This window comes from Pseudoliparis swirei, chromosome 16 (genome assembly GCF_029220125.1).
Source record: "Pseudoliparis swirei isolate HS2019 ecotype Mariana Trench chromosome 16, NWPU_hadal_v1, whole genome shotgun sequence".
Taxonomy (NCBI): domain Eukaryota; kingdom Metazoa; phylum Chordata; class Actinopteri; order Perciformes; family Liparidae; genus Pseudoliparis; species Pseudoliparis swirei.
In genome coordinates, this window is record NC_079403.1 from 15,120,991 (window position 1) to 15,132,428 (window position 11,438).

Below are 11,438 nucleotides of genomic sequence, written 5' to 3' on the forward strand. Positions count from 1 at the left end.
TTTATCAATTTATGATTCATTTTAGCTTCATTTATATTTTCCAACCAAACTAACACAATCGTATTCGTAGAACTTCAAAATAGTCTGAATTAATAATATAATGTATATGTTTACATGTTAAAAATACATGACGATATATGAAATTGGTCATTTACACAGAAATAGGATAATGTTAACATTAGCATGCTCTATAATAAAGTAGTGAAATAATGCTGCTGAATTGCAATTAACTGAATCCAATACAATACAAATATGTCATGAAAAGTTTTAAAGTTGAACCGAAATTAATTGATTGTTTCTCCTCTAATGCTACTCAAATTAAACAATGACCTATTTACCATATGTGAGTTTCAGTTCTGTTTTATAACTTGATGGTCTTTCCTTTTTAGTGACAATTTTGGAGAGTGTCCCAGAAAGGCTGTGTGCTCTGCGTAGAGGTGTCAAATAAAGAAGTAGAATTCCCTTAATAGAGAAGTGGAACACAAATACAGAGAAATACATGATCTGCCTTCATGCAACAAGCTCTCGCACGCATGTAAACTGCAGCCGAGCATCAGGATGATGGCCACATAATGATGCAGAGGGACAGATATTTCCTTATTATGTTGATGTCGGCTTTGCCCTCCAAATTCTTTAATGCTGTGGAATTCTCAACTTTGAATACGTTTCAGAGGAGTGGGCATTTATACTTCTTTTATTCCTCATTTGTAAAATGTATTTTTACCAGCCCCAAGTGTTGCAACATCTAATTAAATGATTTGTTTTAATTTTATAAATCATATGATGGATTATTAAAATTCTAAAAAGTATTTGTATTATTATTATTATTATTATTTGTATTGTTGTTATTATCATTGTTGGGTCTACAAACTACATTTTTTATTTTTTTAATTAATTTTGTTATTTGTTATAAAAAGTTTTACTAATCTATAATATATATATATGATATATATAGTAAATGTGTCCTTAATATCTTGTATTGTATGAGTTATTATTGTAAACCACAAATTGGAGTTCTATGTTACTCTGCTTTTCTATTATCAAATTAAATATGGTAACAAATGTTGCGTCTAACTAGCCATTCTCAGGGTTGATCTAAATGTTTTTAATTTCACCCGCAGATTCATGAATAAACAAAACAACAGGTTGCACGATCCTGTCACGGAGGTCTTTGCTGGATCTGAAATGTTTTGTTGTCAGAGATCCTCTCGTGCTTCTGCAGACAAACACGAGGCTGCAGTGAGGGACTTGTTTTCATCCCTCGGCTGTTGATCAATCATTTAATCTTCTTAATAAGCCCAAATCAAAACTAATGGAGCATGTAATAAGTGTTTAACTAAACAATGTGGACAGTGGGGGACTTAAGTGGTGCCTTAATGATTTTCTCTTAACTGAGCATGACAGTCCTAATGAATTTAGGGCTCGCAAACAAACTTTTGACAACTAATATGCAACGTTTGCCCCAAACAAGGCCTCTTCTCACTCCCACTGAATATATGCATATACTTTGCTCTTGCCGCAAGTGCTGTTTTTATTTTTATGTATACATGTATGCCAATATATTTGCATGTCATAAAGTGTAATAAAAGCCTTTGCTAATCCAACATAATTCAGTCACAGAGGTATAACCAGTGCTGGATTTTCAAAACTCATCTGAGACATTTGATGCCATCTTGTGGTGACGGTGGTGTTTTCAAAGAAACATAATATAAATGTAATTGTATCTAATATCTATAGCTATTTTCATGAGGCATATTGATGAATGCAAATATGTTATACCTAAGCAACTAAATATGTATGTGTCCCAACTGAGACGTCAGTAGAAAGGGAACTCAGCCTTTTCTAACACTCATACAAAGATTGTCGTGTTTTATTTTAGAGGTAAGCCATTTGTCTTGGTATATTTATCGCGTGTAGTATAATATTTAATTATATATATTATAATCGTGTTTTTACAAAGGTAGGCCTACCCTTTATTTTGGGATTTCAACAGAGTGGCTAATAATCATCAAGTCATGCTTTACATATGAGTTATAATAAATATATTATTCCCATGTGCGTTTCACATCTTCAAGTCTAAAGTCTAAAGTTATAACACACCAGCTACAGGGATTTTTCCCAACCTGGTCAACCTCAAAAATATTCCTACTATTGGCTATAATTGATACCGCATATGTAAATGAGTTGTCAACCATGACTAGACCATTAGCTGACATTTTTGTATTCATAATAAAGTTGTACGATTTAAATTAACCAATTGGGGAAAGAGAGCAAACATAATGTGGAATAGCCTACTATTTGTTAAAGTCTAATGTAAGTCACAAAGTCAGGATACAATGTAAGTTCTATATTTTAAAATATATCATAATATGAATACTTTATGATTGCACTCTTGGGTGTTTTCTAAATATACAAGTAACGTGTGAGTAAGTTTAAAGAGTAGGTTCTGACCTACTACCTCACTTTGTTCCACCAAAGAGCAAGACTGACATCTGCTGTCCTCAGTCACGCAAAACATCAGACTGTCACACACACGCACGCACAAACTTTTGTATTTTACAACTTCCAGCGTAAAAAGCACGTCGACGTAGCTTACCTCGAGACTACAGAAGACTGAATTGTAAGTGAACTGTTAAATATATATTTTTTTAATAACGCGAGAGCCCCTCTCGCCTCTCTGTTATCAAGGTGGATGTGACACCCCTCTCCCGGCCACTTGGTTCAGTCCACATCCTCGTACCCGGAAGTAGTAGTAAATATTTACTTTGCAATCAGCTGACTTCCATTCACATGACTGCAATTAGCAAAGCGCCACTGCAGTGTGTATCATGTTGTAGATAGCATGTATTACTATATGTTTAACATATAGGGTACGTTAAAGACGGGTGGTTTGTGTCAGATAAACAGCTCTTTCACTTTCATAATTAGCGGCCAGTTAGCTTAGCATGTGGGACATTCAGGCCGAGCAAGTGAATAGCAGCGTGTAGCTGATTGCGCTAGCAGAGACAACACGTTGATTTAACTACAACAATTAACGTGTCAGCGGAGTTTCTCACAAATGGACAAGATTGCTAAAGGTGAGTGAAATCCACAGCAGGGAAACATCTTCTCATTGTCGACATGTTGGAGTGTTTGTCGCATTGTTTACTTGTTTTGCTCTGATGCAGTGCAGCTGATGAGGTACAGCAGGATATGAGGCTTTTACAAATATAATCATTGCTATTAGCAGTGTGATAAACATTAGAAATTGTTAGCTCTCATAAACTTGTAACGAGTGAATGACGTGCAATTAGATTAATAATAAGATTATACCTTTTGTAGCATGCAGGCTATCATCAGCACAACATTAAAAGCGTGTACTTTGTATTAAAGTGTCCATAAAGTACAGTTTGAATACATGATACTAGTATATGGTGTAAACATGTTGTATCCTATGTATGTATCCTTTGTGTTTCAACTGGATGTGATGCTAGTTGTGTTTGGTGCTGCAGATGTGGGTGATATCCAGTCAAGACTTTTGGACCACAGACCAATCATCAACGCAGAGATCCGCTACTTCGTGAGAGAGTTTGAGGTACTTGTCTTATTTATACGGCTACATACGAGTCTTTATTTAGGGGCCAGTGGACTTTTGACCATCATGTAGATGTTTAACCTTCAACACTGCTCTCATTCATGAAGACGCATTAGACACTCAGCATCTACATGTCAACTCAATTTGCAAAATGTGTTGTGCCAAGTGTTAGAAACGCGTCAACCACAGGCTTTAAATCCTGTGAGTGCATAATGTCACAAGATCGGAACGCCTCCTGCGTTGTACAAAAATGTGGCTGAACATAAAAAAATGATTGTTGGTGAAAATGATAGAAGTGCAAACACTACTGTGACACATTACTGCATGTCTTCACCCTGTTGTATCAACAATGTACCCCAATAAATTAACTGTACATTTCAATACAATGTATTCATGACAAACCCAATGTTATATTTCTCATTAAGTGAGGACATCTGTCCAATGTTTTAGTGCAATTGAGAGAAATATTCCCAAACCAATGAACATCTCTGCTGCTCCATGGAGAGAGCAAGATACTTTAAGAAACATGCAGTGTTTTCTCTTGTTCTTGGAAATAATGTTCTCACTCATTTGAATGGAAACAGTATGCTGTGACTCAGTGCTAGATGTGTTCACTCTTCCATGTGGTACGACTGTGACGGCACTAAGCTTTCCTCTGCTGCTGTTTAGGAAAAGCGTGGACACCGAGAGAGCAGACTGCTGGAGAACCTCAATAAAATGGTCCCCGAAGCAAATGAGCAAATGCTGCCGACAGATTTAGAGGGCATGATGTCTGATGTGATTAAACGTTGTAAGTGTTGAGTTTATAAGTCATTATATAATACTTTATGATGTGTTATGATTGTTATAAAGCAATATGGCTATTTATGAGTGCTTATTGCTGGAATTATACACTGCTTTAAGCAAATTATAACGCACAGTAACTATGCTTATAATGCATAATAGATAGTGGCATTGCAGAAAGTATTACCAAGAGTTACAACATAGTTTATTTTGTGTTGGTCAGTTTTAAGTTGCCCCACACGCCTGTGCCATGATTAAATAATTATTATTTTTCGTGCATATTGCTCACACAAAGACAAATTCAGTCACAATGTATGTTGTTGAAGATATTCAATATTAATATAAAGAATAGTGTTGCTTCTCTTCCACAGTGGAGGCTGCTAATCACATGGCAGAGAGAGTCCAGCAGAGGGAGCTGGAGGCACAGCAGGTAAAAACAACAGCAAGCAAAGGACTAAACACAGGTGGACACATTATCAGTCTTTGAAAAATCAGATTGGAATTTAGACTGTCCAGGCATTTATGATATTGTGTGCTCTCTGAGTATAAACCCTACATTTAAGATGGATGCTCGCCGCACCGTGTCCATTTACACTGCCTTCTCTTATCAATATCTTCACGGTCGTGCATGGATGTAACGGGGTGTGACAGCTGCAGGATAGCACAAGAGGAAGAATTGAGACGCACATCATCAATCCCATCTGCTTGTGTCCTTCCAGAGCACCCAGCTGCAGGGGAACATGGAGCGTTTGAAAGACGAGTGGACAGAGTTTCTGAAGGAGCAGCAGCGATTAAAGGAGGAAGTGGATGAGGAGCACGCCAAGGCTGTCGGACAACTCAGCACCCTGTACAGCGAAAAGATGAAGGACTTGACCAAGTTCTGCCCCCTGTGATCAGTTTACAGTGGCGTGAGTGAACAACCCTCTGGTTCCATGCACGTGCTCGTTATGGACTCGGACGTCTGTTCTGCACGTGTAAAACAAAGCAATCGGCTTTGACTGATGAACTTAGGGGTTGGCATAGAATGTGGAGGTCTCGCACAAGACTCAACATTTTCCAAATTGTAAATATTAAAGTGTGATTAACAATGTGGAATTTCACGGGCCATCAAACTTACAAGTCAACTTTCACGGTGACCTAAAAGGCCTGGAATGTGTCATTTTTAAACAAGCAATCATTCGATCGGTCCTCGACCGTGAAGTTCTCAACATTTCAAGATTTTAATGGATGCTTGCCTGAAGGGTGCTGATGATAAATTTGCGTCGTCCTCCAGTTGAAAGGAACCTGGAGTTTGGCGCCGCGCCGAGATATTCTAAGCACTGGAAGCCAGATCATTACATGTTAGAACGGCCCCTCTGAGCAGGTGTGTTTGAAGCACAAGTCAAGTGTTGTAGAAACGAGCTCAAACAAAACCGTTTCCAGAACAAGTCATCCCTCACCAGCTCTCCCGTGTTTGGAACATTTGACCTCTGACATTAACTTCATGTAAACCAACTGTCTATGAAGTAACTTTCATTATAAAAGGCCTTATAGTGATTGATCTGCAGCAGCTGTTTTCTGTTTGCTTTTTCCACCTCAAATCTGATTTGAATAAGTCACAAATGCAATATTTTTATTTCGTTTAAACAGAGAGAAAAAGATAAATCTGAATTGGACTTTGTTTTTCCTTATTTTTTCTGGTCTTGTTTACATGAGAAAAAAGATACTCAACTCATGGTGTTTATCATATTAATTGCACACAGAGGCATATGCTACATTGGAAACTGTTTAGGTATTCATCAGTTATAAAGCAAATACAATCTAGAAGTTGTTCCATGAAATCGTCAGTGTGGGTCTTTTCCTTCTGAGGTTGATGTTGGACTCGTTGCACTTTTAATGAAGTGTTTTGTTTTTTGCTCTGGACAATGGTGGATTCTTGGACAGGTTAATGGCTGGGTGGGCACATTCCTGGCATGGCTGAGAACAGAATTCATCTTAAACAACGCAATAAAGCAAATATATTACCCCCAACCCCACACACACACACACACCTTCACAACCGACACACAAACTATCCAGACACCTCTGCTGTCGAATGTCTCCTCTGCAGAAGCAGGTTTGGACTTCCCCTCGGCCATCAGCAAGTAAAAAGTCTTCTATCGGAAAAATAAGAACCAAACATAACAAGCCATAAGATGAGCCCCTCCACTGTGTGGCAACACAGCTGAAGACAACTTAATTCCGTGTGTCGCAGAAGCTGCAGCATTTTTCCTGGCGATATGTCACCCCTCCTGTGTGCGAGTCGGCGATGGCTGGCGTCAGAGATCAGAGAGCGAGCGGCCATGCCAGCAGATGGAGGTCTGCGTGTCTGCGTGCGGGTGCGTGCCTTTCCTCCGCCTCGGTGTCTGCAGCTGTCCAAGTCGGAGACGCGCCGGCATCAGCTAACGAGGAGCGACGGTACGGAAACGCGGCCCACAAGGCACCTGTTCATCTGGGCTGCTTTGCTGTTCAGGGAAGAAGGAAAACAGTCGAGAGTACATCAAAGGTCACCGTTAAAGCCATGCGTCATAGAGCCGTGAGCTTAAAGTGAGGACTTGTTGGGCCTGATAAGATCGGGATTTATATCTTCTAGAATGGGTTTTGATATTGATGTGTAAAGCCATGCAGATTTAGGAAAAATCTGCAACACTTTGAAAAACTGCTTTGGAAATCAGTCCAGACCACACATACAAGTGTTACTTCCAGGATTTAACGATCGCCGTAGATCTACGAGTTTCACCATTTCTCTGGTTGATGCCAGGACGGCTCTCTTCTGCCGTTCAGATCCACAAAACCAGTCGGCGTGAAGCAGGTCAGAGTAACCTTCCACCATCTTCCATTGCGCGACAAGACCATGGCTGTCAACAATAACACGTGCTCTGCCAAACTGAATTGACTTTAAGCAATCTGGGATTCAGATCACCGTCTGTTTGTGACCGAGGGATTGCAACAAAAACAGGTCTCGACATTCAGAGGAATTCGGCTTCTAAGTTAAAGTGCAGGCTGAAAAGTGTGTAAAGCCAGGAATCTCGGCGCCTGGTGAAGTAATTGTGACTGGTACCGATCAACAACAACAATCTGTGCCACTTTTTAGTGGCGGAGAACAGGAAATGTTACATTCGGTCTCACATTTCTATAGAGAATGTGGTTCATCTTGACAGATGGAGGAAACTGTCAGGCGTCCCATGTGCGCCGGCCGCTTACACAGAAACGTTTCCCTCCAGCCCGACCAGTAGGACGGTTCCGTGTGCAGAAAAGAAATTGCCTCTTATCGTCCTCCTCCGCCTGCTCCCTCAAGTCTCTGGGCCTTTGCTCGTGTGTTTTTCTTGTCTCCGGTGTGCATCACAGAGCCGCGTGCTCTTCCTGTTTTGAAGAGAGAGTAGTGCTGTCGGGCCGCCGTGGCCCGTGCCAACACAAACGGTGAAGGAAACAGCAGCACCCAGCTGGAGCTCCAGTGGGCAAACACACCGAGATAAGGGGTGTGTTGCTCAATGCAATCGTCTGAAAAAGAGCTTTCCACATCCACTGGAAGAGACGTATCACTGGGATGAAATGCACCGGTTACGTGCGATGGAGACATTTACTGGAAAACAGGATCTGATTTTCAGTCACACAATGCTGGACAGAGAGCCGACAGAGACCTGTTGAAGCTGAGCTCCGATAACAGTTCCAGTTTGATCAACCCACAACGCGGCTCAGCACATTCTCAAGGCCTCCCAACATCTGCTTGTAACTGTGATCACATTTCAACGTGTCAGTGAAACTATATTTGACACTAATCGCATGAATATGAATTATGTAAGGTGTGTTTTCCTTATTTCTGGAAACCCGGCAAAAAATAAAAATACTTAATATATCGTAATTGCAATTCATGTGGAACATACAGGTTAAGAAAGGACTCAAATTATGAAATATTATGATTATTATGTGCCAATTCAACTTTACCGTTCAACAATTTAACACCAACTTTGACTTCCGGATTTAACATTGTTGAATCCACGGCTTTCTGACAGGAAATACTGGATATTATAAGCTTTAAACTTCATAAAGTGGCACTTAGATAGCACTTACTTATGGTACTTTTGTAGTTCGACTATGTTGAGGAAATGTTACTTATTCTTTCTGTGTGTTCTTAGTTTGTACTCTAGGTTGAAATGCACTTATTGTAAGTCGCTTTGGATAAAAGCGTCTGCTAAATGACATGTAATGTAATGTAATAAACATGCAGGTTTTTGTCATTGCAGGATAACGTACTGTGTTTATAATAATATCTCCACTCTGTATATGTCTGTAGTTCTTTGCCGTGAAAGTCAGATCAAACACAGTGTTTGAGCACACGTGTGTTGGCTCGATATTTAAATGTATATTCTTTAGTGCTGTACTGAAAATTAATCAAATGCCAGCAGAGGTTGAATTTCCTTGAAAAAACAAGTAAAATACACATGACCTCGGGGGACTGCTACATTTTCTTCAAAGCTGACAGCAAATTGGCCTCGCTAAACATTTTTTTTTTGTCGGGATCGCCTTTCATTTCAGTAAAACTGATGAGAAAATGTAGTTCTAACAGCAACAAAATTTCACTTTTTTGTCTTGGAACAATAGAACGCAAGGAGGTATTCATTCATCCCCGCCTTCCTCACAGCTTATGAGAATTTTCTGCCTCTGCATGCTCCCTCCTTTTCTTTTGTGCTACATGACATGTGCCCTGTTACTCAATTACTAAGGGGTCCAAAATGAAAATGCCAATGAACAAAAGCACCACGCTTCCAAGTTAATAATCCGGCATAAAACCACCCCGGGGACCCGGTGATGGGTCTTGGGAGGATGGTAATATGAATTCTTTGGCAATAGCAAACGTTCACCCAGTGGATTTTTAAATAAGAGAAGGAGAGCTCGCAGAGCTGTAGTAAAATAAATTAAGAAATTGATATTTCTCTGAGGGAAAGTTGCAAGGCATGCTGGATAATCTCTGACTTAGAAAATGAGCACTGGGTGGCATAAAAAAACAATCACTGGAAAGAAAAGGGATGGAAATGAAACATCCCGTCTCTCATCATAAGAGCCAGCGTTCCTTGATTAACACGCACGGATACGCTCACTGGGGAAGGCTGACACTGTAACATGTCAGATTTATGTAAACCAGATGTATTGATCAGATTATCTCTCTTTTGATAGACGACACATTTCACATTGCCGTCTTTTGTGCAATAAAGAGCTTAATTAGCTGAACTGAGCGTGATGTTTAGCGCCTGTTCAGTTTCATGCAACGGCTCGGTGTTCCCGCCGGGTCCAAGAAACACAGGTAAGAGTCCAGCAACAACAAACACCTTCCTCAGACAATCACGGGGCAAACAATAGCAGACAGGACGCCTGTCATCGGCCAATGGCCACCAGAAGCAAAACAAGCTGTTGTCGTCTAGATTCCTGAACCGTGGAGGAATGTCTGGCTTCACTGCCAACCTCCTCAGTGGCTTTGATTTTCTTCTGTTTGATGAGGTATATCTTTCACTGTTGCAGTTTCAATGATTCTAAACCCCTAAAACCATTGAAACTGAATTTGGTACAGCATTCAAATAGCAGTGAGAAAATGTAATCATATTATATAAAAAAGTAAAGGGTTGTAAAACCTGGTTGAATTGCTTTCTGGCCACCTGTGGGCAGCAGAACCAATGTAAACTCAACACGGACACATTATCACCCTTTTCAGTGAATGAAACAGTGTGTTATTTATTTATCTGAAAGATATGACACGTTAGTATTCATTCGTAGTCGTTGATTATTTGTCTTAATCAACTCCTGAGGTAAATATTTGGCTAGAAAGCAAAACAATGAGCTGTGCAGAATGAAACTGCCAAGGCAGGCAATAATTAATAGTTTGTCACGATATACGAGTGACCCCCTCCAACATAGAAGTAGTCGTTACAAATGTGTGACATGGCCGCTTTCAGTAATCAGCTCACATATTCAGTTCGAACAAGCACTTCAGTCAATAATATACTCTGTTACTGAACTTCCTGCCAGCTCATTGCACTCTAGATTTACATCTTCATCCATTAAAACGTTCCTGGTATGAAATAAGGGGTATGATTTAAATCTACTGGGCATGAGAATACCATTTGCTCTGAGCCTTTTTGATCAGTTATTTATGACTCATTATCTGGGTATTGATTTAAGGAGATAAGTCATGTAACAGAGACGAGAAAGGAAAGAAAAATAAAGGATGATTCAAGGCCCTGGTGATTGATGTAACAGAGATGTTGAAGAATACAGTATATAAAGGGGCAATATTTTTGATAATTGAAAGGGAAATACTTAAAAATCCCAAGTGTGTTGTTCATGAGCTCAGTGGAACTTCCACCATACCCACAGGGCTTTTCCAAAGGAATATTTTCAGTTTCTGCAACGCTAGGATGGTTATAAAATAAAACAGATTTAGTCAATAAAATCAGACACCATTCACAGGGAACAGGTTTCCAGATTTGGACCGGATCTTTCCCACCACAATGTCTTACTGATGTCTTACTTATAGAGATATAAATGGAAGTCAATGCCAAGAAATAATCAAATACATTTTACCCAGCAAAATGTGTGACTTTTAAGATGGTTAAGATACTCAATAAAGCTACACAAGGAACGTATCTACTAAAATGACAGAAGGATTCCTTTCCTTTCATAATAGACAGAAGCTTTGTGGATGCTCCTGTACCTCATTATGAATGAAAGGCATACAAACAGGATTGTCCATGAACATTTTTTAGGAGGCTAAACTGAATAATGGAAGAAAAAGATAATCTCCCAAAATATCCCACATTTCACAAAGGTAACTAGGCATAATGGCCCGGAAAAACGGCGGTGGAATTTCTCCCCTGTTGTTGTCAGAGCAAGCCCTTCGCTCTCGTTGAACGATCTCACGATGAGATCTCCAAGGAGCATCTAATATCCCACCGACCTCAGCCCCTAAAACCCAAGAAACAATCGGTTGTGCTTTACAAGCCTGCGTGTGTGTGTTACCCATTCAGGACATAGAGAGTCCCCGCTGTGGCTCGCAGCTTAAAACCATCCT

At 39.9% G+C, this 11,438-nt stretch overlaps 1 protein-coding gene across 1 annotated transcript; it reads left to right on the forward strand.

Moving 5' to 3' along the window:
* Positions 1–2,779: 2,779 nt before the first annotated feature.
* Positions 2,780–6,166, forward strand: bloc1s5 (biogenesis of lysosomal organelles complex-1, subunit 5, muted). Its single transcript, XM_056434039.1, has 5 exons — positions 2,780–3,077; positions 3,492–3,574; positions 4,244–4,364; positions 4,729–4,787; positions 5,077–6,166. Exons 1-5 carry the CDS (start codon positions 3,059–3,061, stop codon positions 5,248–5,250), a joined length of 456 nt encoding a protein of 151 aa, XP_056290014.1. The 5' UTR covers positions 2,780–3,058; the 3' UTR covers positions 5,251–6,166.
* Positions 6,167–11,438: the final 5,272 nt, after the last annotated feature.